The sequence below is a fragment of the Carassius auratus genome, chromosome 43 (assembly GCF_003368295.1).
Source record: "Carassius auratus strain Wakin chromosome 43, ASM336829v1, whole genome shotgun sequence".
Classification (NCBI taxonomy): domain Eukaryota; kingdom Metazoa; phylum Chordata; class Actinopteri; order Cypriniformes; family Cyprinidae; genus Carassius; species Carassius auratus.
This window is the reverse complement of record NC_039285.1, coordinates 12,065,997-12,093,011: the sequence shown is the minus strand read 5'-3', so window position 1 is coordinate 12,093,011 and position 27,015 is coordinate 12,065,997. Positions and strand designations below refer to the sequence as shown.

The window sequence follows — 27,015 nt, the reverse complement described above, 5'->3', positions numbered from 1 at the left end:
ACCTGAAATTGTAAAAATCATTCTAATTAGAAGAAGATTCTGTAAAAAAATGAGGTTTTAAATGTATGGTTCTAAGTGATATTGTAAATTTCACAAAATTCCATCTGTAAAACTTGTTGGTGCACAAAACAAGTGCTAACGTTATATAACTTTATTTATAATGCTACTTATTGAAATTTCAGATTACACTTATTTTAAGATAACACTATATTTTTGCTGTGTTCTTGTTGCATTTACGCAGCTATATCCAGCAGATGTCCTTAGTGAGTGGAGTTTTGAGTGCATCATTTAGTTCAAAAACTAACACTGATGTGCACAGATGCACATTTGAGCACAACGAGGTCATACTTCCCCTGCCGTCACATGTCTCACCGTCATCCTCGCTCACAGCCTCCGGTGAGGAGTCGGTGGGAGATGCACTGAACTCTTCTTTCCATTGCTTTCTCTTTTTAGGCGGAGGTTCAGCCTTGGCTTTTGGATGCTTGGGTCTGGGTTTCGATAGAGCTCTCTGTTGTGTTGTTTTCTCCGTGGGAGAGTCCGACACAGACGATGCAGTCACTCTTTGGGCCAGAGGAGCTTTAGCCTGAGAGCCTCTGGGAACAACAAATAAATAAGTGGATGTCATTTGAAATATGTAGATTATCAATAGTGTAGTCAACAAGGGAACGGTTTTGACAGAAAATGAAAAACTGTGAATTTCATGCTAGCTGGCAGGAATAGAGTAAAGTGTGGGATCAGTTTGATGTTGAAGATTTCAAACACACTGGGCAGGAGATTGATGTTCCATGGAAAAATATTTGGCTGAGTGGGACTGGACAATAGAGGCCTGTGGCTCAGCTTGACATTTTAGTGAAGAAAACTCATCTGTATTCACACATTTACAACTGACAGGAGGCATAAACACGACTGGTGACACCAATGTCTCTAAAGTAGCGACAGATTCTTTTTTCCATATTGTGATGTATATCAGAGTGTAATCGATTGCCGATTATGGTTCCGTGCATCGGTTGTTGACCAGATGTTGAGATGTGGGCGTCCCAAAGTGGAGGCTGATGAATGTGAGAAAACGTGAATATGTCACCAAATAGAAAATACAACGATTACAAATTTTACTACACTTTATGAGGTCAAAAATAGGTTTAAAATGAAACATGCATGGATAACCTGTTTAAAATAAGACCTATAATATGCATTTAGAAAATAGATGGGGTGGATCTTCATTTCAGCCTGACTTTAAGCCATTTTGTCCTTTTAATGTCCTTTGCACAGCACATGTACGTACAGCCCACAAATGAGGAAAGACTGAAATCTGTTTGTAAACATTACTTTCTAACCACATATTTAAAATCTGAACAAAAAAAGAACAACAGTTGTTTGTTCATTAGCTGAATTCTCTCAGAAACGGGCTGTACCTCATTGAATGCATGGGCTTGCATCGTGGTTTCCTGCTGCAGACTCGAACATACTCCCGCTTGTTGACAGTATCAAGAAATTTGACATATACTCTCCTGTACATGGACCTAGCATCACCAAAATACCCCAAATACTGTAAAAAAAGGATAAGACACTGCCTGTTGTTCAAAGTATTTTGAGAGACCCATTGGAAACACACTATGTTAGCACATTTTGTATTTGCACTTACACTGTTGGTGGCAAAGAACACTGGTTTCCTGTCCCTGCGCTCGGGTACAAACTTCTGCAGCAGGGCTTTCTGCACCTTCCAGATGGCTGGTGGTTCGACTCCCGCCTTCAATGTGATCTACACCCAAAAACACAACAAATAAAAGGTTTAAAAGAGACAAAGGGTTTGATTAAACACAGAGAGTCTGCCCTATGTCTCTTATAATTGACAGGAGATGGGTGAAAACATTGATAACTGCTCAGCCACAAATGATACGTTACATTATGTAATTTCATCAATTTATGCAGAATAAGGCATTTATATGTGCTTTATAAGTACTAATAAACAACCAATTTGCTAGTTATATGCATGCTTATACGAAACTAGCTAATAGTGAGAATTGGTTTCTATTTTAAAGAGTTACTGAATTATTATTTAACTAAATGGGATATTTAATTGGACTGGATCTTGCAAGTGGTTGTTCCATATCGGAAAGCAATATCCCATGCAGCCTAGGTGAACAGGTAACAAAAAAATGTGCACAATACTGGAACATGCAAGTAAGGGTTGATTTTATGTTGACTTCAACAGGCTCATAAAAGTCCCAGCATACCTCCAGCCTTTCAATATCCTCATTCCTAACAACGAACTCGTCACGCTCCCGGTACATGCCTTCCCCTCCACTATCTGACAGCTCCTCGTCCATCAGGCCCTCGATAGCAACTGAGTTCAGTTGAACAGCTAGCTTGTCTGGAGGCACATCCTTTAGTAACTCCTCTGCAGACATCTTCTGTAGTGCTGTCTGTCGGTCCTGTGGCTTGTCATCAGTAGGCTGTGTGTTGGAGGTCTGAAGTTGCTTTGTATTGTGACCTGAAGGTTTATATTGAAAATGGAGGCAATGAACTAGGGTTGTCATAAGACCTAAACGTCAGTGATTTAGGTACCAAATCTAGGGGTGACCCCGAATAGGCATTGAGTCGATGCTTCGATTTGAGGATCCTGATTCGAATCCCAATCTCACAGTCGATTATTCATGGTGTGTTATGATCATGCCATTTTGGCTATATGGGGGAGCTCAATGTCTAATTGCACATAGAACTACTGGTTTTCTCCCAGTAAGGAGAAATATACAGCCTATTATAATAAAGCTGTAAATAAGAAACTGAAAAGAAAGGAGCTTCAAATAAATATCTTGCATCTTGGCAGCAGAAATTAAAAAACTTTAACAAGACTCATATTTACATAGGCAGAGTGAAAGACTGGATTTTTTGATCAGGTAGGGTACTGGTGATTTATAAAACTTTTCAGCTGGTTTATATATTTATATAATGTATATTATTTACAGGTGCAGTTCAATAAATTAGAATGTTGTGGAAAAGTTCGTTTATTTCAGTAATTCAACTCAAATTGTGAAATTGTGATGATTTTGGCTCACATTTAACAAAAACCCACCAATTCAAGATCTCATCAAATTAGAATATGGTGACATACCAATCAACTAATCAACTCAAAACACCTGCAAAGGTTTCCTAAGCCTTCAAAATAATCTCTCAGTTTGGTTCACTAGGCTACACAATCATGGGGAAGACTGTTGATCTGACAGTTGTCCAGAAGACAATCATTGACCCCTTCACAAGGAGGGTAAGCAACAAACATTCATTGCAAAAGAAGCTGTCTGTGCACAGAGTGCTGTATCCAAGCATGTTAACAGAAAGTTGAGTGGAAGGAAAAAGTGTGGAAGAAAAATATGCACAACCAACTGAGAGATCCTCAGCCTTATGAGGATTGTCAAGCAAAATCGATTCAAGAATTTGAGTGAACTTCACAAGAAATGGACTGAGACTGGGGTCAAGGCATCAAGAGCCACCACACACAGGCGTGTCAAGGAATTTGCTGAACCACAGACAACGTCAGAGATGTCTTACCTGGGCTAAGTAGAAGAAGAAATGGAATGTTGCCATTGGTCCAAAGTCCTCTTTTTAAATGAGAGATGAGTTTTGTATTTCATTTGGAAACCAAGGTCCTAGAGTCTGGAGGAAGAGTGGAGAAGCTCATAGCCCAAATTGCTTGAAGCCCAGTGTTATGTTTCCAGTCTGTGATGATTTGGGGTGCAATGTCATCTGCTGGTGTTGGTCCATTGTGTTTTTGGAAACCAAAGTCACCACACCCGTTTACCAAGAAATTTCATTCTTCCTTCTGCTGACCAGCTTTTTGAAGATGCGGATTTCATTTTCCAGCAGGATTTGGCACCTACCCACACTGCCAATAGCAGCAAAAGTTTCTTAAATGTTGGTGTGCTTGACTGGCCAGCAAACTCACCAGACCTGAACCCCAGAGAGAATCTATGGAGTATTGTCCAAAAAATGCAGATGAGCTGAAGGCCACTTTCAAAGAAACCTGGGCTTCAATCCACCTCAGCAGTGCCACAAACTGATCACCTCCATAACACGCCGAATTGAGGCAGGAATTACAGCAAAAGGAGCCCCTACCAAGTATTGAGTGCATGTACAGTAAATGAACATACTTTCCTTTTTTTAATTGGTCTTACGAAGTATTCTAATTTGTTGAGATCATGAATTGGTGGGCTTTTGATAAATGGGAACCAAAATCACCACAATTAAAATAACCAAATACTTAAACTACTTCAGTCTGTGTGCACTGAATTTATTTAATACATGAGTTTCACAATTTGAGTTGCATTACTGAAATGAATTAACTTTTCCACGACATTCTATTTTATTGACATGAACCTGTATCTCATATAAGATGCATTTGGTCGAGTTGCACTGCAGTAAAGCATTTCACTGTAGTACGGTGATTATTTCTGCAGTGCGAGTAGGACAAACAGCAATGCAGAATATTAATAACTATGACTTGGACTGTCATACATACCATTATAATGAGAACACTATTATAATAAAATTAGAAAACAAATGAGAGTTTATTTGCCATTTTTCAGCACGTTGTTGCATGAAGTAACATTACATGTCCAAAAAGGAGTTCATTCAGAGCCGCACAGACACATTCACTTCTGCATTCAGGGCACTGCATGCAGATAAGTCATAATATTAACGTTAAAACTTATTCTATATGAGATAAATGATGAGTTAAATCCCATTGATTAAAAACCTGCTAAATTCTTCATTGTACGGGTCATCTTCAGGACGCAGCTCAAAACAGAAATGGAGAACGTTAATAACTAAGCTACTGTCATATACATAACATTATAATGAGATCACCATTATAATTTTTTTGTGTATTCTTATGGTTTAGCTGACTTTTAAATGTTAACTATCTTTTAATCAAAACATAAAACATCATTTTCCCCTGTTTGAAGGTTTAGACACTTTTACTATGAATTATGAATTAAAATGTTTTCCATACCTAACTTGTGCTTTTTGTCTGAGGTCTCGTCTAAAGATGTCTAAAGAAGTTATGCTCTTTTGAAGATCCTGGTTTTTTCCCACTGAATCGTCTTCATCGGAGGAAAACGATGGTAGTGTTTCCAGGTTCCTCTGGAGTTCTTCATCAAGTCGCTTTGTAGAAATGACACTTTGAGAATCTGGAGATATCAATGGGGTTGAAGGAGGGGGAGGTTTAACAGGAATAAGTAATGGATTAGGAGGCCTCTTAGAGGCCGAAGTCTTTCTAGTGCGATTGGCTGACCGTATCTGTGGAGATGATCCAGTTTTCGATCCAGTTTTCAGAAAGTCCAGGAAGGAACCCAAGAATCCAGTTTTAACCTCTGGCTGTTTTTCTTCAACCTCTCTTAATTTCTGACGCATTCTCTCCTGCTGTTGGTAGCTATCATTTGAAACCTCTGAGGTAGAAGTTGAACTTGCCTCGCTGGCATGAGAATTCTGACGTTGTGTGCTTCTCTTCTGAGATTTGGGTTGACCATTTTCATCTTCAACAGATTGTTTTGATGAACCTTTTGATCTGGGTCGTTTTTTTGGAAAGTCATCTGTAGGATGTTGAATAGGACTATTATCAGTTTTAATTCCTTTCGATATCTTTGGCTGGCTTATATTATTTGATACATTTTCAGTATTCTGATGTTCTGGTTGACTTTGCTCCTGGCCAGCGAACTGAAAGTCAGAGGACATTGTATTACTAACAACAAGTGCATTAGTATTCAAAGCAGAGCCATGGTTAGAGTTTACAAAATGTGCCTTGGGTAACACATTATTTTTCCCATGAGTGTTTGCTACCTTGTCAGATATTTCTTGCACATGGTTATTTCTTATTTCTAGTTGGTTATTAGAGTTTGAGAGTGCAAACGCTTGGTGTCCCTCCATTTCATATTTGGAGCATGTTGTTTGAGCACCAATTATAGTCATGGCTTGTGAGTTAGTGATTATCATATGCTGAGATGGGAAACTATCAAGTCTGTTCTCAGCTGATTGGAAATTGCACTTAGAGTCTACAGGGTTGGCTACTGATGACAAGTTGGTATCAGATGACGTGGATTTGACAAAGTCCTGTGGTGTGACGCCACAGGCGGCTGCGGTAGCAGCAAGGATGTCATCCACATTTGACAGGATGTTCCTCTCATCTGCCAAAAGCATCGAGTCAGGAAAGCATACAGAACTGACAGTAAAGTTCTGCTTTGCGTCATGAGGATTTGATTGGTTAAAGTTGTCTTTTTGGGTTGGCTGCTGTTTAGTGGACTCTGTCGAGTTGGGCACTTGTTGCGAGACAACCTGCTGATTGTGATGCCCATTAATGGTCAAATTAACAGTGTCGCTATTCATTTGGATATACTGGACTGGTACAGACTGCATGCACATAGTCTGCTTGGACTGATTCTGGCCTGAGGGGAGTATAGGCTGTTGCAGAACGATCATGTGTGTAGGATCAAGCAGAACCTGGGCACTGGGAATTCTAATGAACTGTGTTTGGTCCTCAGACAGGTGTCTGGGATCTGTCGATTGAACTCTGATAATCTGACCCTGAAGGTTCTGCTGCTGAGAACTGGCCCCTTTTAGAAGTAGAGTGTGCTGTTTTAGCTGGTCTGCACTCAAGGGTGCATGGGTGGAGTGCATCAACAAAGGGTTACTCTTGGGGTCAAAGGGGGTATTGGCACTGGTATCAAGCTCCTTTGTGGTTTCCAAATGTGTAAGGATCAGCTCTTCCGTTTGGGAGTTACTACAAATTACACTTTGGGTTTTATGCCCGTCTTCCATTTTCAAAACTACATAAACGTCATCTTTTACGCTGTTCTCTGCTCTGACTTCATTGGCTGATAGGGTTTGAAAGGAGGTCAACATAGAGCCTTTCTGTAACGACTGCACATCCTCAAGAGGAAGCTCTTTTGAGGAAAGAAACATTCTTTCATCTTGTTGACGTGGTTTTAACTCAACAGAGGACTGGTTGTTTGGTAAAGCTTGGGTGTGAGTGGCTGGAGAGGAGGTTGATGATTGGACAGACGACAAGTACTTTTGCTGTAAAAGGGCACTGTCTGTCTTGGTACCAGAAGAAGAATGCATTAAGATATAGTCCTGTCCTGGGTTAGTGGATGATGAACTTCTGGCACGACTGGGTGAGAAGGAAGGGATGGGGGTTAGAGACTGACTTGACACATAGTTCTGAGATGCTATGCTAGCAGATGTCGGCCCCTGGGTATAGAAACTAATGGTTGGCAGGCCCTGAGAGTGGCTGGAAGAATAGCTTTGAGAAGGACTTCCTATGCAGAGAGTTTGCACTTGTGTCTAATACCCTTCCCTGTTTCCCGCAGGCGGTAAATCTTGCTGCTGATTAGAAGAATAAATAAGAGACTGGCTCACAGATGTCTCAGCTTCAGATTGATTAGCAAATGATGGGAGAGTCTTGTAAATTGAAGGAAGCTTCTCAGGCAAACTAGAAGAGATGGCTTGTGGTAGGCTGAGGTTGCTCGACAGGCTTTGAGATTTGATATAAGTCTGCGAGGCACTAATGGAGACCAGGCCTGGAAGCTGCGTGGATGTGTGTGGTTGTGACTGGCTAGCGATCACTGAGCTTTGTTTCTGGGCTGGGGAGGAGTAGATCTGCGGCTGCATGCCTGGAGAGCTTGCCTGGGCTTGAGTGTCTGTGTTCTCACTGGGATGTTGAGCCATTTTGGAAGAACTGACTTTAACCTTTACTCCAGATGAGCTGGAGAACCCAGGGGTGGGGGCAGAAGAAGCATAGGCCTGAGTTTGAGAAGTTGTCTTCTGTTGTGTGGAGCCATTTAGCAATGAACGGTCATCCGCTAGCCAGCTGCTCCTGAACTGGCTGGGTGCTAGAAGGCCGTTGGTGGTGCTTGATCACACTACATTCACGCTGAAGTGCTTGTTCAATGGAGCCTGAGAAAACTGGGCCACCGTAAGGCTGAGGGGCTTGCTGGGTGCTGCCCAAGGATGTGGACAGCAGGCTGAACTGAGGCTGAAGGAGGTGTGGGGCTGACTCTTGAGCGGAGCGATATGTGGAGGACTGGGGTGGCAAGCCAGCCCCTAGAGACGTACCACCAAAAGCAAGTGCAGTTGGCACAGTGTACTGGGAGGATTTGAGCTGCAGCAGAGGGTCATAAGGGGATAGCAGACCATTTGAAGTGCTGAAAGTGCTGTCCTGAACAGCAGGTGTTGATGTAGTGGAAAAACTTCTGGTAGGAAAGGCACTAGGATGCTGGTAGGATGAAAGCGCAGAAGGCGTCGGGAACGTTCCTGATGGATGCAAGGTTCTGTGAGATAAAGTTCTGTTGAAAGAAAATAAAAAAGTTTGACGCACTGCAGGCAGCATTTATAATTACATGACATCTCTAAACCAATTTACTTTTGCACTAAACCTGATTCTTCGATTCTGAATGTAATAACTTCAGCGGTGCATTTCACCCAGAATGTTTTGTGAACATGTCAAAATGTAATACAGGCTTTGCTATGAGACTGCTATTTAAGGATGGAACAGTGCAAACTATAATAGATAAAACAACATAATTGCAGCCTATGTGTAAGTGCAGCAATGCATAATTAATTTCACATTCAAAGGAGTTTATAAAACAGTCTTAAATGCGAGGCTGCAAAAATTTTGTTTAGTTAAAAATTTAATTTTAAGTGAGGGAGTGTTTAGTGAGGAAAATGTTAATGAAATAATAAATAGAGACCTACTTCCCCTAATGGAACATAGGGGAAATTACATTTTATTATTATTTTTTCTACCATCAGCTGGTTTATTTCATATAACCCCAACTATCTAGATCATGACTCTTTAAAGGGTTAGTTCACCTCATTTTCCTGACTATTCCAAGCTCTGTCATTGCAGTCAGTGGGTGTTGCAGTTGAACAGTCCACATGTGTCATCCTCCGGAACGGCTTCCACATATGACAGATACCGGAAGTGAGAGAAAAGTGTTTTATTACTGCTGCACATTTAATTATAGATGGGCGCACTTTATTTGACGACTTGTGGACTGTTCAACTGCAACACCCGCTGACTGCAATGACAGAGCTTGGAATAACCGGAACAATTTTTTAAATAACACCAATTTTTGGGTGAACTAGCCCTTTAAGTATCACTGGCAGCTGGAAAACTATAAGTTCTATTATCACTGATACGATGGTGCAGCAAAAACCTCAGTGGTTCCTCTAAATTAGAGACATAATACATATTTACCAGTTTGCCAGGATGGGCTTCTAAATGAAGGGAGAAGAGTGGAGCCAGCAGGTCCAGCCTGAAGGCCTCTAGATTCAATAGCGGAGAGGAAGTTCATGACTGATGATTCAGTAGTGTTGCTACTGGCTGTGCTGTGTGTTGAGTCAAACACTCCTAGGAGAGAGATATCATATGCCGCGTTTCCACCGAAATTACCCGGAACATTTGTACCAGGAACTTTTTTTCCCAGGAACTTTTTTCCCCCCAGACCTGTTGCTTTCTGCGTTTCCACCACGGTGTAAAGTACCTGGTAGATTAGGCAAATAGACTGGTGACGTAGGTCTGCGCGTTTCTCAATACAAAGTACGCTGATTTAAAAAAAAAAAAAAAAAAAAGGTACGCTGATTTTGGATGTGCATCATCGGTAGTTAGTTCAGACTTTGTGTATTCGACTGGGGAGTGTGATGTCAGCGACGACGCGAATCCTGTAATTTTCCTCTCTGTATATTTACAATAAAACAAAATAGGACCACTGCCTCCTTTGGTTTTCATTTAAGCATAATAACAGCTGCAGAAATGTACTTAGTTCAGGGATATGTGTATATGCAGCCATTACAATGAAAAGAAATATTATATAAATTTGCCTTTTTTATTTTCATTTTAACATATAGATAAATTTAATACAGACCAGATTTACCCCGCAGCTGAATTATGTTATGTTTAACCACTAAAGAGACATCAGAGCCAGCGGCACATATCAGAAAATCTATCTGAGACGAGGCTGCTCTCTGCGGATACATGCGGACTGAGCTCCCGCTGATCAAGTGGAGCTCACAGTCTACGAGATCGGCGAAACACATTTTTAAATAGGCGCTGTCTTTATAAATAAACCATAGATTTGAGTTTTAAACAACTACATTCTCACCTGAAATACTTTTAAAATTACATTTCATGACACAATAACAGTAATATTTGAAAATGATCCGAATAAATGGTGTTTGAACTCAACCAATGCTGCGTGAACTCAGATCGCTTTGGCTACTGTTATTTTCCCCTCAGTATATTTACAATAAAACGAAATAGGATATAAAATACCACTGCCTCCTTTCGTTTTCATTTAAACATAATAACAGCTGCAGAAATGTACTTAGTTCAGGGATATGTAATGTTATATACAGCCATTGCAATGAAACTAAATATTATATAGACTTGCCTTTTTTATTTTCATTTTAACATATAGATAAATTGAATACAGACCAAAGAAAACCTGTTAGATTTACCCCGCAGCTGAATTATATTTTATGTTTAACCACTGAAGAGACATCAGAGCCAGCGGCACATATCAGAAGGTCTATCCCAGGAGAGGCTGCTCTCTGTGGATACATGCGGACTGAGCTCCCGCTGATCGAGTGGAGCTCCGTCTCTGAGATCGGCAAAACACATTTTTAAATAGGCGCTGTCTATATAAATAAACCACAGATTTGAGTTTTAAACAACTACATTCTCGCCTGAAATACTTTTAAAATTACATTTCATGACACAATAACAGTAATATTTTGAAAATGTTGATTCGAATAAATGGTGTTTGAACTCAACCAATGCTGCGTGAACTCAACCAATCAGGATGTTTAGCGCCAAAGTCCCGCCCCCGAAAGTTCCTGAACTTTGAAAAAGTACCACCTCGCCAGCAGGGACTTTCTGAGGGGAATTTTTTTACCCAGAACTTTATTTAGTTCCTGGTTCCTGCGGTGGAAACACACCAAGTACCAGCCCAAAGTCCCTAATTCCTGGGTAAAGTTCCTGCGGTGGAAACGCGAGGATAGACAGACAACAGGCAGTCAATATGACTTCAAGGAGTAACAGGCTATATCCCATTACAGACTGAACTTCTAGCTCACCTGTGGGATGGTGGGTGGTGGTGGTGGTAAACGTAGGCTGGTGACTAGAGACAAAGGACTGCCGTTGGAGAAGCTCAGAGTCCAACTGTGTAGAACCATAACTAGAACTATAGCAGGGCTTGAATTTCGGTGCGGGAATGCGGGGATTGCGCATAATTTAAACCATTCCCGCAAGGTTAGCTTTTATAGTGCGAGAAATTCCCGCACAAATATATTTGCTTCATCTCAGAGCAAATTATTAAAAAATAAATTCACAAATGCGAGAAAAAATATGTCAAATTGTCTAGTCAAATTGTCTTTTATTTTCGAATTTAATTCCTCAATCAGCGCTGGACCGGCATTTTCTGTCTCAGCGCTGAGCTCATAGACAGTAAACGGCGGAGCCCTGGCTGCTGTAGACAGATCATGTTTCACGCTGTCAATGCAGCGGTCTGCGTTGCGCTGATCTTATTCACACTATCAAGTGTAGGTGCAGCATTCTAACATTTTGAGTCAAAATGAGCCGTTTGTGAAGAAATTATCCGCTTCCAAATTGTCGTTGTAATAACGAAACTGAAACATTAAAAAACATTTTGCTCTTTATGGTGTGCGAGTGATAGAGCGCGGCAGCAACGAACCAACTGATCAGCTTACAGCGTCACAACATTGAATGCTCGGCCGAACAGCTGATCATAGCTGTACAGGGCGCCTTTATTATTTTTCATCTCCATAAATATATCTATAAATATATCTAGTAATAAAGTTAATGCAAGGGCTAGAAATCAATTAATATTTTGCTGATCCTTCTTGTCATCATGGAGAGCGCAGTTGGTTGCATGGCAACGACAGACGCCACGAGAGTGCAAGCGCTTGTGGAAATGAGACTGCGGCGCGCGCGCCCGAGCTTTCCACTTGTTTGAGCATGTGACTGCGCGTTTCCCCTGGTTTTCTATTCATTATGCGCAGCATATTTCCCGCGCGTACAAACACGGCCACAGACAATGAATTGTTTGGTTAGCGTAGTAGTTTAAATATGGACCGTTGGCTGAAGCGAAAGACAAGTTCGGATGATGCAGATCACGATCCAAAGAAAAAAGTTTTCACTGAAATGGAGAGACTCATTCAGACAGCCATGGTCATACCAGTAGCGAGTGTGTCGTGTGAACGTGGATTCAGCACACAAAACAGGATCAAAACTAAATTCAGAAATTCACTGAATAATACAAGTCTCACAAATCTAATGATCATTTCAGAGCTTGGACCTTCCCTTCCCTACCTTTGACTTCAACAGAGCCATCATCAAATGGAAAGAAATGAAGATGAGGAGACAGATGAGAAACTTAGAATAAGTCACATGAAAAAAAGAAATGGAAAAAATGACTGAAATAGAACTGAAATGTATGAATGACATAAATACTTATAGTTTAAACTGAGTTCTTAATATAAATTTATGATATCAATATCAAAAGTAAAAAAAAAGCAAATTGAACTGAACTGAAACACATGAACTGAGATAGACATTAATATATAGCATAGGCCTAGTTTAAACAGAGGTCTTAATGTCAATTTGAAGAGCATGATGTATTTTGTATAGTTTACTATTTTTATAGTTTGTAAGTTTTTTTTTTTATTAGTTTTTTTTTTAACTGATTTGAGAACTGGAAATGCACAATTCATGCATACAAATCTGTAGATATTAATAAATGAACATGATTAAATTAGACCGATGCATCAAAAGTTATTCTCCCCCCCATAATCTTTAGATCCCCCCCATGTGACCCATGTAAGGGGGGAATTCCCCCCCAGTTTAAAAAACGAAATTCAGGCCCTGCTATAGTGTAAAAAGGTCACCTTTAGGCATTATATTTTTCTATTTAAAAAATTCAACCACAACCTTGATCTCATGCAAAAATCTTTAATCTTCAATTATTACAGGCGCGTTTATAAACAGTATATTCACACGTAACTAACTCTAGAGGTGTTAACTGTACATGTTTGCACAACTCTAAACTATTTAGTATTACAAAAACAAACTATTCCAGACATAATAGCAGATATTACTCGAATTCTCCGTGATGCAGACTAGTTTGGAAGTAGTAGTGTATGTAATAGGCCAGTAGTAGTTGCATAGATTGGTTAATTATATGTGCATATTTATACATGTTTTCTGTCATAATCACTATATCATCATCATTATAAATGTGCTATCTATACTTCACAGCTAATCAGACAAAGGAACAAGCTACAGAGACAATAGAAAGATGTCAAAGAATCATATGGAAAATATAGTATTTGGTTATTTTGACTGTTTTGATTTTAGCAATGCCACATCTCTTGCTAAAAAGAGGAAAGTCTGCATTATATAATTTGCCAAATAAACATCTGCGTAAGTAAAGGTCACAGCTGGGGAAGTTCTTTTGGATTTGTTTCCTGACTGATTTTGATGGTTTCAGTGTGGATGGCTGTACAGATCTTGCATAAACCAACAGAGTGAATATCCATCAGCAAGTTTTAGTCTGTTGGATTGCTATTAACTGTTCTATTTCAGTTAGTAGCACAGTCAGCAAACTAACTAACTAACTAACACAGTGTGGCAGAATACAACTGGAGGATCAGACAAAACCAAAATTTAGAGTCCCTCACTGGTGACTTACACTCAGATGTTAAACTTCAAGTGAAAGCTGATCATTTTAATGTAAAAGAAAGATAGTAAATGCAACTACTGAACAGACTTCAAGTCCCACTACAGTATGAATGCTGAACAACTTAATGTATGCTACCTACTGGAACTGATATAAAAAAAGGATATTATGGACAAATATTAAACTTGTGTCTATTTTTTACTGAATATATATATGAGTGAACAGAACTGTCCATGCAATTATTCACATGCTAGTACAGTGTAATAAACGTCCCTTGTTCTGTCTGGCAAACTACCTGGTGCTTTTATTTCTGACAAGATAATACACAATACAAGCAGGATTATATAACATGACAAGTTGCATTATAAATGCATTCCGATTACATTATAAAACAGCTAATGAGTTCTCATAATTATAAACATAGTTAAAATACACTACATTAAAATATAAATATATTTTAATAGTTTCCTGGCTGATGTATCATGTCATGTGTTATGGCATAGAAAGATTAAAGGGGGGGTGAAATGCTATTTCATGCATACTGAGTTTTTTACACTGTTAAAGAGTTGGATTCCCATGCTAAACATGGACAAAGTTTCAAAAATTAAGTTGTACGTTTTAAGGAGTATTTTTGTTCCAAAAATACTCCTTCCGGTTGGTCACAAGTTTCGGAAAGTTTTTTTCGAGTATGGCTCTGTGTGACGTTAGATGGACCGGAATTTCCTTATATGGGTCCTGAGGGCACTTCTGCCGGAAGAGCGCACGCTCCCGTATAGCAGAGCACTGAGAGCACAACAGACTTCACTGATCAGAGCGAGAGCGTCGTGAAATGTCACAAAAGTGTGTTTTTGGTTGCCAGGGCAAGACAACCCTGCACAGATTACCAAAAAAAAAAAAAACAGCATTAAGGGACCAGTGGATGGAGTTTATTTTTACAGAGCATCAACGGAGTTGTGCAAGTGTTTGTGTTTGTTCCCTGCATTTCGAAGATGCTTGTTTTACAAACAAGGTTTGACGCTGGATTTGCACATTGTTTATTTCTTAAGGATAATGCAGTCCCAACGAAAAAGGGTCACGATCGTGTGTTGCAACCACATGCGGTGAGTAAAACTGCTTCAAATATCTCTGTGTTGTTAACTTAGCTATCAGCGCGTAAGCACATCAAGTAAACAACATGCGATGTTGTCATCAAACTGCACTTTCCACATGTACAGCTTAAAAAAAAAAAAAAAAAGAAGACATAAAGTGGAATTTAGTCATTTTCCAAAACCGCTAAGCAAATATATACAGTTTCAGTACATAGAGACGTCGTTGCTGATGCTGCTCTTGTTAAATTTCAGCCTCTGGATCTGATTCTGGATCATAAATATACGCTGAATTTGACTGTTAGCCATGGTTTGTTTTGGATGTTTTTTTCCTCCTGAATGTCACAGTTTCCACATGCTCTCAACTCAAAAGCCTACTCGCGCTCGTGATTCTTTAGCTCCGCCCACACGTAAAGCCTCCAGCAACTCGTGTTTTTCTGGGAAAAATCGGTACAGACTAACTTTCTCTTATGAATATAATACAACTAAAGACTTTCTGGAGTTATGAAGGATGCAGTACTACTCTATAGGTACTCAAGATTAACAGGATATTGAGTGAAACGAGCATTTCACCCCCCCTTTAAAAAATAGTGTTCCATCTACCCCGTTTTGCACTTATGACAGATACCGGAAGTGAGAGAAAAGTGTTTATTACATATGAAACATGGATATGTTTCTTACAAAAATGCATTGATTCGCCACAGGAGGCCTTTATTCACCTCCCGGACACCTCTGCTGCACATTTCATTATGGATGGGCGCACTTTATTTGACGACTTGTGGAGTGTTCAACTGCAACACCCGCTGACTGCAATGACAGAGCTTGGAATAACCAGCACAAATTTTACTCTGACTGGATTCGTCTGAAAGAAGTCTTAGACCTACAATGGCTCAAAGGTGAGTAAAACAAGTTAAGTTTTCATTTTTTGGGTGAACTAACCCTTTAAGCATCACTGGCAGCTGGGAAACCATGAGTCCTAATATCGCTGATAAGATGGTGCAGCAAAAACTTCAGTGCAATTTTAATATGCCACACTTAAAGGTGCTGTAGGGGAAAAAGTACATACTTTTGAGTGTGTAGCAAAAGAGTATGCACGTTCTGGGACATACTTTGATGACGTCATGCAACGTGAACGACAACGGTTGCCTAGTTACGCACACCACAACTGTTAACGTTACATTCATTATTTATGTCCAATAAAATTTTATTTACTATTCCCATCTTTTTTTCTCATCGTTTTTTTTTCACAATACATTTTACAATGTGTTCTTCTACCAAGTTGAGGAGTGAAGAAGCATGGCTGCGTCATCGTAGAACCAAACGCAGGTGTGAGGCGGCTGGTTCTGACGTTCATGTTCAATGTGTGTAACGAAATAAAATATAACTTTAATTAGGGTTAAACATTTGAATTCTTACACTTAAAAGCTGAGGGCGCATCTCCGCTGCTGCACCCGGCTGCCATGTTTACATCACCGCAAAGCCATCGCAAAGCTCCTCCCTCCCGTACGCAATGGGTTGTGGGCAATATTAGCACTTAGAGTGTGCATTGATCTGCACTTCGAATTCTAACCGGAAATAGTAGACCATCCGGGTATCTTTGGAATACTCTTTTCAACATACTACGATTTGGGACGTACTAATTCTAGTTTCGCATACTATTTAGGACGGATAGTATGCGAATTGGGACTCAGCAAGATAATCTGTGAAAAAATCAAGCTCCTCTGGCTCCTCCCAGTGCTCCTATTGCCATTTGCAGAAACTCCATTGCTCCCAGTAAAAAATAACCAATCAGAGCAGCGGTCCATAACTTTGTTTGTGTTCAAAATGTAGAAAAATGTATATAATAAGCGAGTACACCATGAATCCATTTTCCAAACCGTGTTTTTGGCTTGTCCTGAATCACTAGGGTGCAACTATAATAAATGTTTATATTCGGACTATTTTAGATTGCTTCGGGGATACCGCGGCGGAGTAAACCAGTGCCTTTGTGATTCTTCATAGACATAAACAGAGAGAAGTAGATCCGGCTACAATGTTCTTCCGCAAGATGCAAGCAGTTCTGTTTATTAACCGCTAGAGCGTCAAAAGTTCCCTACTGCAGCTTTAATAAACGATTTGAAAACGGTACACCTGATAAAGGGAAGCAATTAATGCATATTAAAATTATGCATTTGTGCCACACGTGTGCAAGTTTAAGGCAAATCAGTGACAGCATAATATAAATCACTGTGTAAAGTTACCTGCACGTGGCCCTTCTGCAACACTGATCGATCAGGTGTTTACAAACCTCCTCAGTGTCTGCAAAGACATTCTGACTGCTGTGCATTGCGTGCAGTTTTAGATAGGAAACAACAAGCTTACACAGTCCTTAACCTGCACTTTCTGATGATTCATAGGCAAAACATACACCAAAATGAATAATTATGCGTAAGTGTTTTAAGTGCAGTGCGGGTTTAAAGGTGATTCAACAGATGTACATCAACACGGTGTATGACTGCAGCTGTAAACGCATTAACTCCGTTAAAACTATCTTAATATGTGTCTTAACACTTTTAGGTGTGTGTATGTTTGTGTCTTTCGCTAGGCCTTCTATCACCGGAGTTTTCTTCGGGAGGCGACACGCCCTCTCGTACCTGGGTTTGTAGGCCCAGTCCGGGCTCTGAGTCGCCGCGCTGCCCGTCTCTGTGGAGCTGGGGCTCGGGTAATTCCTCTCCATCATCCGCCTTGGATCGGGAATGACGCGCGTCCCCCGATACAGTTACACATTCAGCCGAGCGTGAGAAAATCACATATTCCTCTAAACATTCCGTGTCCTGCGGTGCTCCGAGCGCTGGTCCCGGGGGTCGGGCGGATGATTTATGCTGTGGTTCAAGCGCAGGGTGAGAATCGCTGCTCGTGTCCCCCAAACAGAATCACACAGAGAGGCAGAAGCGCTGCTGTCTCAAGTCCCCATGTTTGCGTTTTCTCCCCAACATTCACTTCCGACAAACTTTAGATGGAAGTTGCTCACCCCCCTCCACTTTCTCTTCACACATACACTCGCGCGCATCGTGTATACCTGTGGAGTTTAATATGTTACTAAAACTAATAGGCTACTATTATTACACCCTCCCCGTCAATAACCTTTGCCCAGAATACACCTTTTGATCAGGAACAGTTATCAGTATGAATATAACTAGGGCATGTCCCCTCAGGTTTTCCTTTTGTATACAGGTTTTATTTATGATTTGGCCCTATATAAATTTTCTTATTCTTCTGAGATTTTGAGAACTGTGCACCTCTAACATTAGCTAAATGTACACTGATCCATACAAGACGTCTTAAAGAGATATTTCAGCCAAAAAATGAAAATTAGATGTTTATCTGCTTACCCCTAGGCCTAGGGCATCCAAGATTAGAACACAAATTATGATTGTTAGCTCCAGTCATTGCAGTCTCTCAGTCGTACAATGCATGGCAAATGGTAACAGAATTTATGAGTAAATGCACAGACAAATCCATATTAAACCCTGTGGCTCCTGCCGATACATTGATGTGTAAAGACTCTAAATGATCGTGTCTTGCTGCTGTGAAGCGTGCTCACAAGAGTTTTAACAAGAGTTTAAGAGTTTTTTTTTAGACTGATATTATTTTGTGTAAGAAATTGTGTGGGTAATACATTAAAGAGAATGTACACTGACAGTCCAAAAGTTTGTAATAAGTACAATTTCTCAAGGATGCATTTACTTGCTTAAAAACAGTAATATTACGAAATATTATTACAAATTAAAATGTAAAGCTATTTTCTATTTGAATATATTGTAAATTGTAATTAATTTCTGTGATACAAAGCTGTATTTTTAACATTACTCCAGTCTTCAGTGTCACATGAGCCTTCAGAAATCATTTTAATGCTCAATAAATATTTCTGATTATTATCAATGTTAATAATAGTTTTTGGTGCTTTGTGGAAACTGTGACTATTCAAACGTTTTGGGAAAGTTGAAAAAAAGAAAAGAAAGTAATACTTTTATTCAGTAAGTATGCTTGATCAAAATTTACAGTAAAGGCTGTTATACACACACACACACACACACACACACAAACACAAATATTAGGCATCAACTTCTTTCGAAAACATCTTAATTTTCCCAAATCTCAATTATTACAAACTTTTCTCCAGTAGTGTACATAAAATTTGTTTGGGATTCTGATAGGCCTTATATAAATGTAAGTCACCCAACATTTTTGTAATCAACAACCATTAACCTGCTTAACATTTGCAAACAATATCTGACTCTCCATAGACCTTGAAATTGTATTATCATTTACCTGAAAATTATTTTGGTGTATTAGCTTTAGTGATATCTAAGCCAAGCATTTATCATCATGCACCAAAATGCAACAAGACAACACTTACATACAAAAATAGTCAACAAAGAAGAAAGTTTATTATAAAGTCTATTAATAGCCCTATGATAACATAGCCTTGCCACAATCATTCAAAAGGCATCAAAGAAGTGCTTCAGCCTCCATAAACCTCTTGTACATCTGTACAGTATCAACCGCTTGGCAAAATGCCCTTTAAAGCTGGGTTTTTATGCCAGTAGAATTAAATAAAATTATTAAATAAAATGATCAATAATAATCAATAAGATTAAAGCAACATAACTAGTTTATCTATACGCACAAGGTTTAGTGCAAAATCACAGCGTGACATACGTGCCCTGACATTAGAGGAGGTAATCTTGTTTTTGAAGTGCTGTTCACAGAATTATTTCTCAGAAATGTACAACAAACACTGATCCAGTCAGTACACAAATTCAAAGTCACACTCTAGATCATTATAATGGACTATAGCATACAAAAAAAAATTATACAATTATTTGTCCTTCATAAAAGCCCACCATATTAAATGAAATATTATTATCATCAATCAAAAGTAGATTTCAGTGGTTATAGTTTTAATTAAACACTATTAAAAATAATTTGAAAGAGAGTAAAAATGGTGATTAGGTTTTAAAGTTTATCTTGCTAGATTATTTCTAACTATCTACATACAGTATACAAAAATATGTTTTAATTAATTGCCTAATAAGACTTAAAGCTGCAATGCATTACCAAATTTTACCAATAATTATATTAGTGGGATATTCCAGGGAGTTACATCCGAATGGTTTAGCACATTTTCAGTTCAGTAAAAAAATAAAATAAAATGGTTTAGTCCATCCTGATTCAGTTTGGCAAACAATGGTGTAGTTATCGTCGGCTGCTGCCAGGCCTGGAACTGTGGACAGATATTAGATGTGTGGAGTTAGATATGAGACACTATTACACTATAAGAAACTAAAAACTGCAGAATAGAATGATGCTTGTGGAGGCAGCAACATTTTTTGAAAGCATAGTTTCAGCCGAAATGTAAATTTGCTCATCTTTTACTCACCCTGAGGCCATCTAAGATGCAGATGAGTTTATCTCTTCACAGGAACAGATTTGGAGAAAAGTAGCATTTCAACACTTGGTCATCAATGTATGCTCTGCAGTGAATGGGTGCCATCAGAATGAGAGTCCAAACAGCTGATAAACATCACAATAATCCACACCACTTCAGTCCATCAGTTAACATATTAAAAAGTGAAGTGCTGTGTGTTTGTGAAAAAAAACGAATCATCATTAAGATGTTTTCAAAAGCAAACCATTGCTTCTGGCTAAAATACAAAAACCTCTATCCATAATATTGCTTTCTCCAGTAAAAAAGTCTGCTTCTCTGAATCAAGAGACAAATATGCAAAGATCAAGCACTGTTTACTGGCGAAAACAGTCAAAAATAGTTCTAAACAAATATGTTTTGATGTGAAAGACCAGCAGTGGACGGAGTGGCGTGGATTACTTGTGGATCATTGAGATGTTTTTATCAGCTGTTTGGACTCTCATCTGGTGAGCAAGTAATGCAATACTTTATTTCTCAGATAAAGAAACAAACTCATCTGCATCCCAGATGACCTGAGAGGTGGGTAAAGATTACATTTTTTGGTGAAACAGTTATTACAACTCATTGCATTTATTTATTATGAAGAAACTCTAAATGGGTGGTAACAAGCAACTAAATGACATAATAATGGTGTGTTAAAAACGACAGAGAGATTACATAAGGGAACAGGGTCAAATGAAAATGCGTATTGGTACCCAGGATACGGCGGAGGCGGGGCATCATGTGGTCCGTTGATGGCAATGGCCTGTTCATAAGAAGGTAAACCATGAGCATCTGTGCTGGAATTGGAGCCCGTGTGAGGAATAGGATGCAGAGAGACCTCCTCCAGTCTCCGGATGATCACAGTGGCATTGCTTCGGCTGGATCGGCGTCTGATGGAGCTAAAATTAAAAAGCAAAACATTGCATTCACTCTCTCCGGATCCTACAGCAAATGATGAACTCTTAGAATAATTCTTTCAAACATAGAGAATGTGCTTCACACATCTTATCGTAAAGCCTTACCCTCGGAAGCCATGGTCTTTATTCCTCCCCTTGCAGAAGTACCAGAGAAGGAGGCCAACTATAACAATAAAGACTGCAGCGGAGATGATGCCCACCAGCAATGCTGTTACATCAACTTTAGATTGGGATTCACCCTGATCTATGAATACAGGTGGAAATAAGTGATCAAATAATACAGTTACCAAAAACCTAAAATACGATTTTTATTTGAGGAGTATTATTTTAATATCTGTTAGTTATGCATTTATTTGATCAAAAATACAATAAAAACTGTAAGCTTTTGAAATTTTATTACATTTAATAACCGTTTTCAATTTGAATATGCTACATCATAAAATGTAAATTATTCCTGTGATGTCAAAACTGAAATTTCGGGTGCCATAACTCCAGTATTGATCCTTCTCAAATCATTCTAATATCATTGTAATTATCATTGGGGCTCAATTATTAATAATGTTTCTGATTATAATTTAAAAACAGTTTTTCCCCTTAAATATGTTAAGGAAACTTTTTTTTAAGAATTCTTTGATGAATAGTAAGTACGAAAGAACAGCATTTAGTGAAAGTGAAATATACACTTTTTTAAACATTATAAGCGTTTATAAATTATAATCAATTATAAAACAATTTAATGCAGCTTTGCTTAATAAAAGTATTCTTTCCTTATTTAAATCTTTCTTCTAACTTTGAAATGGTAGTGTATCATGGTTTACACGAAAATATAAAGCAGCATAAACGGTTTTCAGCATTGATAATGATAATAAATGTGTCTTGAGCAACAAATTAGCATATGATAATTATTTCTGAAGGATCATATGAGACAGAGACTGGAGTAATGATGCTGAAAATTCAGCTTTGCATCATATGAATAAGTTACATTTCAAAATGTATAGTTATTTTAAACTGTAATAATATTTCACAATATTACTGTATTTTTTATTTAAATGCAAATCTTGGTGAGTGTAAGAGACTACTTTTAAAAACATTCAAATAATCTTAATTACTCCAAACATTTTACTGGTAGGTGATGAAAAAAAGTGGAACTTTGATGAACTGGGAATATTACATTAGTATAGAAGTCTGGATGAACAGGTTTTTTTTAGCAGATACATATTTGACTTAGAAGATGAAAAGATATCAGTGTTTTGTTTTTTTGCAGTTTCTGTTAAGGGTAAATCATTCAGGTGTATGTGTGACAAAAACTCACCCGCTGTATATATCTTCCAAAAGTTATTCTGTCAAATCAAAAAGTAAATGTGAATTAAAGTCCATTATGAAATTAACAAATGGATGTTTGTTAATGCATATGTGTATTAAGAACTGATAATCAGATGAATGCAGGGAGTGTGCTGTTCCAAACACACTTTGGTATCACTTTTTAATAATCATCCTCATTTGTACTGCCTAAAAATGAGAGTTGTCTGCCCAAATCCAACCCATGGGCAAGTACACATGACAAGGTCGTTTAACTAGGAGTGCTTGTCACTGCCTGTGTAATTAATAAAATCCATTATTCAAGTATAATAATGGGATTACTCAACTGTATCAGGGATATTCTCAAAGACTTCCCGAGCCTCCTCGTAATTGCATATCTCCTCGTAGCACTCACGTTCTAGATTACCTGGGGTGAAGATCTCAAAGTCGAAGCGGTTGAACAACAGGTGCCGTCCTAAAAATGTGTTGGCCTCCTGGTCCACAACAAACACTACAGGGCACCAATATCAATGTCAAATGTGTCAGAATCATAATCAAATAATCAAAGTATATACATATTATATATATATATATATATATATATATATATATATATATATATATATATATATATATATAATTATTATTAAAAAAATTTTTTTAATTTGATAAAAAATATAAAATAAATCTGCACATAACCATAAAAAATACTATGAACTAAATTAATGGACATCATTACTTTATAATTAGTCTCATAAACGTACACTTACATCTTAGATCATGACAGGATTTTAATTGGAGATTGTGCTTTCATTGTTGTGTTTAAAAACAAAATGTTATATATATATTGTTTTTAAACACAACAATGAAAGCACAATCTCCAATTAATATATATATATATATATATATATATATATATATAAGCATTGCTCACCTTTATTGTCTAGATCTGTTGGTGTTTGTAGGGTTTTTCTCATACACGCACAGTGTCCACATAAAGTGAAATGACACAGCAGGAGGACAAATATAAGCATTTCTGGTCAACTGTGAGGGAAAAGGACATCAATTCGAGCTACTCAACAAGGAACGATAGACTGAAACACACACCCATACAAGGAAAAAGACTAGCTTTGATGGTCGAGATCGAAAGAATGTGAAGGAAGATATCAAATGACTTACCTTTGAATATTAGTTTATACTTCCAAAATTAAGCGTTCCAACTTTATTTCATTTCCAGAGAGCACCTGAAGACATTCATGGCTTGGACCAAATGTCATTTATTGTTTCCAGGAAATGAGAGTTTCTGTTTACAGCACAAACACAAACTGTTGAGTTGGAAAACACCTGCTCAGACCCGACTAATCGATCGTCATACCTGTCCAGGAGTGAGAGAAGAACGAGAACAAGAGTCGAGCTCACGAAACCTACTATGGCAAAGGATGAGCTCGTGAATATATTTCACGTTTCATGACGTTTGTCCTGTACGCCTACCTGGTTTGACGAAACGCAGACGTTGTAAGCGAATTCCAAAGCTTTTCAAATGTATGTTAACTAAAATAAACAAAAACAAATAATAAGAATAAAACGTCACGTCACTGTATGCTCATATCATGTCAAATAATATTGGTTGTGGCCAGAAGAAACCGGAAGTTAAGAATAAATAGAATTTTCAACCTATTAGATTGTGTTTTATTAACGTCTACACCTACCCAAACTCAAACCTACCCTTACAATAATGCAAAAATCATTATTGTTGTACAGTGTGAGAAAAATTACGCTATATCGATGTGCGCATGCCCAGTTGTTTTTGCTGTATTCCTTGCCTTAACCAAGAATATTGAGTCAATTGGCTTCGCCATAGTAGGATACTTAATCTATTCCCAAGCGAAACTGGTTGTATGGTTGCTTTCTGTCACAAATTAGGGAAAGGAGGTTTACTTGAGTATTTTACATCTATTCTGTCAGTGCCAAACGTGCTGACATTCATGATTAGAGATGTATCGATTCACTTCACGATACGATTTTCTCGGGATTTTATTTGTATTTATTTGTTTTTTTAAGCCAAATCGTAAATGAAAGGTTTCCTAGTTTGAAAACAAAGCTGCACATTTCTTTGTGAATCAGAAATGTCAAATAACAAAACTAAAGTTACACTTTAAAACAAACCCCAAATCAAATAAATAAAGTAAAAAATAAATTAAAAAAAACAACTTCATATGAACAAAGGCTTTGCTTGTGCTCTTTCCATTCAAAATTAGAGTCAACCACTGTATTTGAATCACAATCCAAACAAAGATGCTGAATACAAGCAGCATAAGCAGTTTAAATCTAAATTAGATTGTATAATTTGACATTTTAAAACAAAAACAGAATGCTCTGACTTTAGTTTTGTCAAACTATACTACATAAAACATTTGCATGAAACAAAGACAGCAGAAGCTATGAATGAGACGCAGTTTCACTCTCTGGCAGCAGGTGGCGCTTATGGAACAGCAGCGTTTCTTCATGAATGCTGCTTAATATGCATTACACAGAGACCAGATGAAAATAAAATATCATCTAAACTTTTCTAAAGACAGTCAGTTTCCCTCAGAGATACATTCATATAAACTCCCACCCCCAAATGTAACATATCAACTGATTTAAATCGTCACATATTTGTATACATTTTCACCCGGCTTGCGATTAATCATTACATCCCTTTTCATGATGTTTGTGATTTTTGTAATGCTGAAGACAATTCTGATTGTAATTTTAACTTTAGTAGATATGTTTAGCAGACCAGTCCAGTATGTTTAGAAAGACATTATTATATTTTATGAAAACATAAGAGACAAGGATCTTGGAAATATTATTATTTTTTTATTTTGCAACAATGAATATACTATCTTAAATTATATATGTAAAAAAAAAAAAAAAAAAAAAAAAAAAAAGGTATAGTTAACCCAAAAATATTAATTACTTACCCTCAAGTTCCTAAAATCCTTTATGAATTTATTTCTTCTTTTGAACAAAAAATAATAATATGAATTAATAAATTAATGAAAGAATATGATTAACCAAACAGTTGATGGGCACCATTGGCTTCCACAGGAGGGAAAACAGATACAATGGATGTCAGCATTGATCATCAACTCTTTGGTTACACACATTCTTCGAAATATCTCCTTTCATGTTCCACAGAAGAAAGAAATACAGGTTTGGAACATCTTGAGGATAAGTAAATGACAATTTTATTATTATTTCTTTTCTGGGTGAATATCCCTTTAAAAAGTTTCAACCACAGCTAGATGTTACTTTAATGAACCACTAGATGTCACAGAAAACTTGGTGACCACAGATCATTTGTTGAAAGCTTTGAGCAAAAGTTGAATTTCATTTTCAGAATCTTGTGAAAACACGTGACAGTTGGTCCCAACCTTTCATTTATTAAAAACATAATTTATGAAAACAACTTTTAAACCTTTATTTTATAGTTTACTCTTGTCTGAATCAATGTTACTTTAATATCACTGAGATACTAGGTTTTAGTTAATACCCCCCCCCCCCCAAAAAAATGAAAATTTTCAGTCTTAAGACTTGATCTGACATTAAAAATTTAGATTGTAAACTGTATTTTATTTTATTTTTTATTTTTTTGCTGCGTTAGTACTATCCCGTATGGCAATCGTTTCTATACAAGTGATACAGGCTTGTAGTAATGACAAATTTACTGTCAGGAGACTAAAACCCTGGCTTTGACCCTTGAGGAGTGCAGGATATATTTATAGACTGCATGTTTGTAATTAACCTTGTTAGAACATTAACATTATCATTGTTAAATGTACAGAAGCACGTCTTTACCCATAAAAACATTCACCAGAACCATATGTATCTTCATGTCATCTATGAAACATCAACAAGGCTCTCAATGCATTACCATGCTGCAGCTGATAAGATGACTTCATGCTCCATGGAGACCAAAAAAATAAATAATCTTCTTATAAATATCTTGAACATAGCAAACAGCACAGACAAACCTCATCACTTCATAATCTGATCACCTCATATCTATGCTTTCTGGGGAAGACAACTCCTCCTCTGCCTCACCCAGATGATCTCCAGCAAGGAAAAGTCCCCAGTTTAACAGCAGTGATGTATTTGTGTTCCTCCTGGAGACTGGTGCTAATTGAACATTAATATGCTGGACTATTTCAGCAGGGGTCTGGAAACTGTTGCAGCAGCATACTGTGGCAAGCCATTTTTACATTTCATCAAAACCTACTACTATCTCTTCTGATGCTACTACTTATTTATTTTTTTTCTCTCTTTCTTTCTTTTTTAGATAACTATATTTAATTAGGTAGTAGTACTTAGCTCCTAGTGCCTATTCTTTAGGTACTAGTACTTATTAGATACTAGTTTGTATTTATTAGACACTAGTACTTATTTCAGTAGTGACTAGTAACTATTCTGCTGTCATTCATATATCATCTATTCAGTTCAACTACTCAGTATTTATTCCAATAATGACTAGT

General features: G+C 37.8%; 1 protein-coding gene and 1 pseudogene across 3 annotated transcripts; both read right to left on the bottom strand.

The window, feature by feature from the left end:
- The window catches only part of LOC113061716 (glutamine and serine-rich protein 1-like), a 22,076-nt pseudogene extending 3,995 nt beyond the window's left edge, over window positions 1–18,081 (bottom strand).
- Window positions 18,082–19,238: 1,157 nt separating this feature from the next.
- LOC113061715 (transmembrane gamma-carboxyglutamic acid protein 4-like) lies at window positions 19,239–26,647 on the bottom strand. 3 transcript variants are annotated; one of them, XM_026231097.1, is made up of 9 exons: window positions 26,542–26,647; window positions 23,990–24,049; window positions 23,678–23,873; window positions 23,433–23,542; window positions 22,846–23,009; window positions 22,512–22,539; window positions 21,305–21,443; window positions 20,996–21,181; window positions 19,239–20,096 (listed from the first exon to the last, which is right to left on the bottom strand). In XM_026231097.1, the coding sequence occupies exons 4-9, from the start codon at window positions 23,530–23,532 to the stop codon at window positions 20,069–20,071; spliced, it is 645 nt and encodes a 214-aa protein (XP_026086882.1). In that variant the 5' UTR covers window positions 23,533–23,542; window positions 23,678–23,873; window positions 23,990–24,049; window positions 26,542–26,647; the 3' UTR covers window positions 19,239–20,068. The 3 variants fall into 3 exon arrangements, with proteins under 3 accessions (XP_026086882.1, XP_026086881.1, XP_026086879.1); XM_026231096.1 differs by having other exon boundaries at window positions 23,678–24,049; XM_026231094.1 differs by lacking the exon at window positions 26,542–26,647 and having other exon boundaries at window positions 23,678–25,125.
- Window positions 26,648–27,015: the final 368 nt, after the last annotated feature.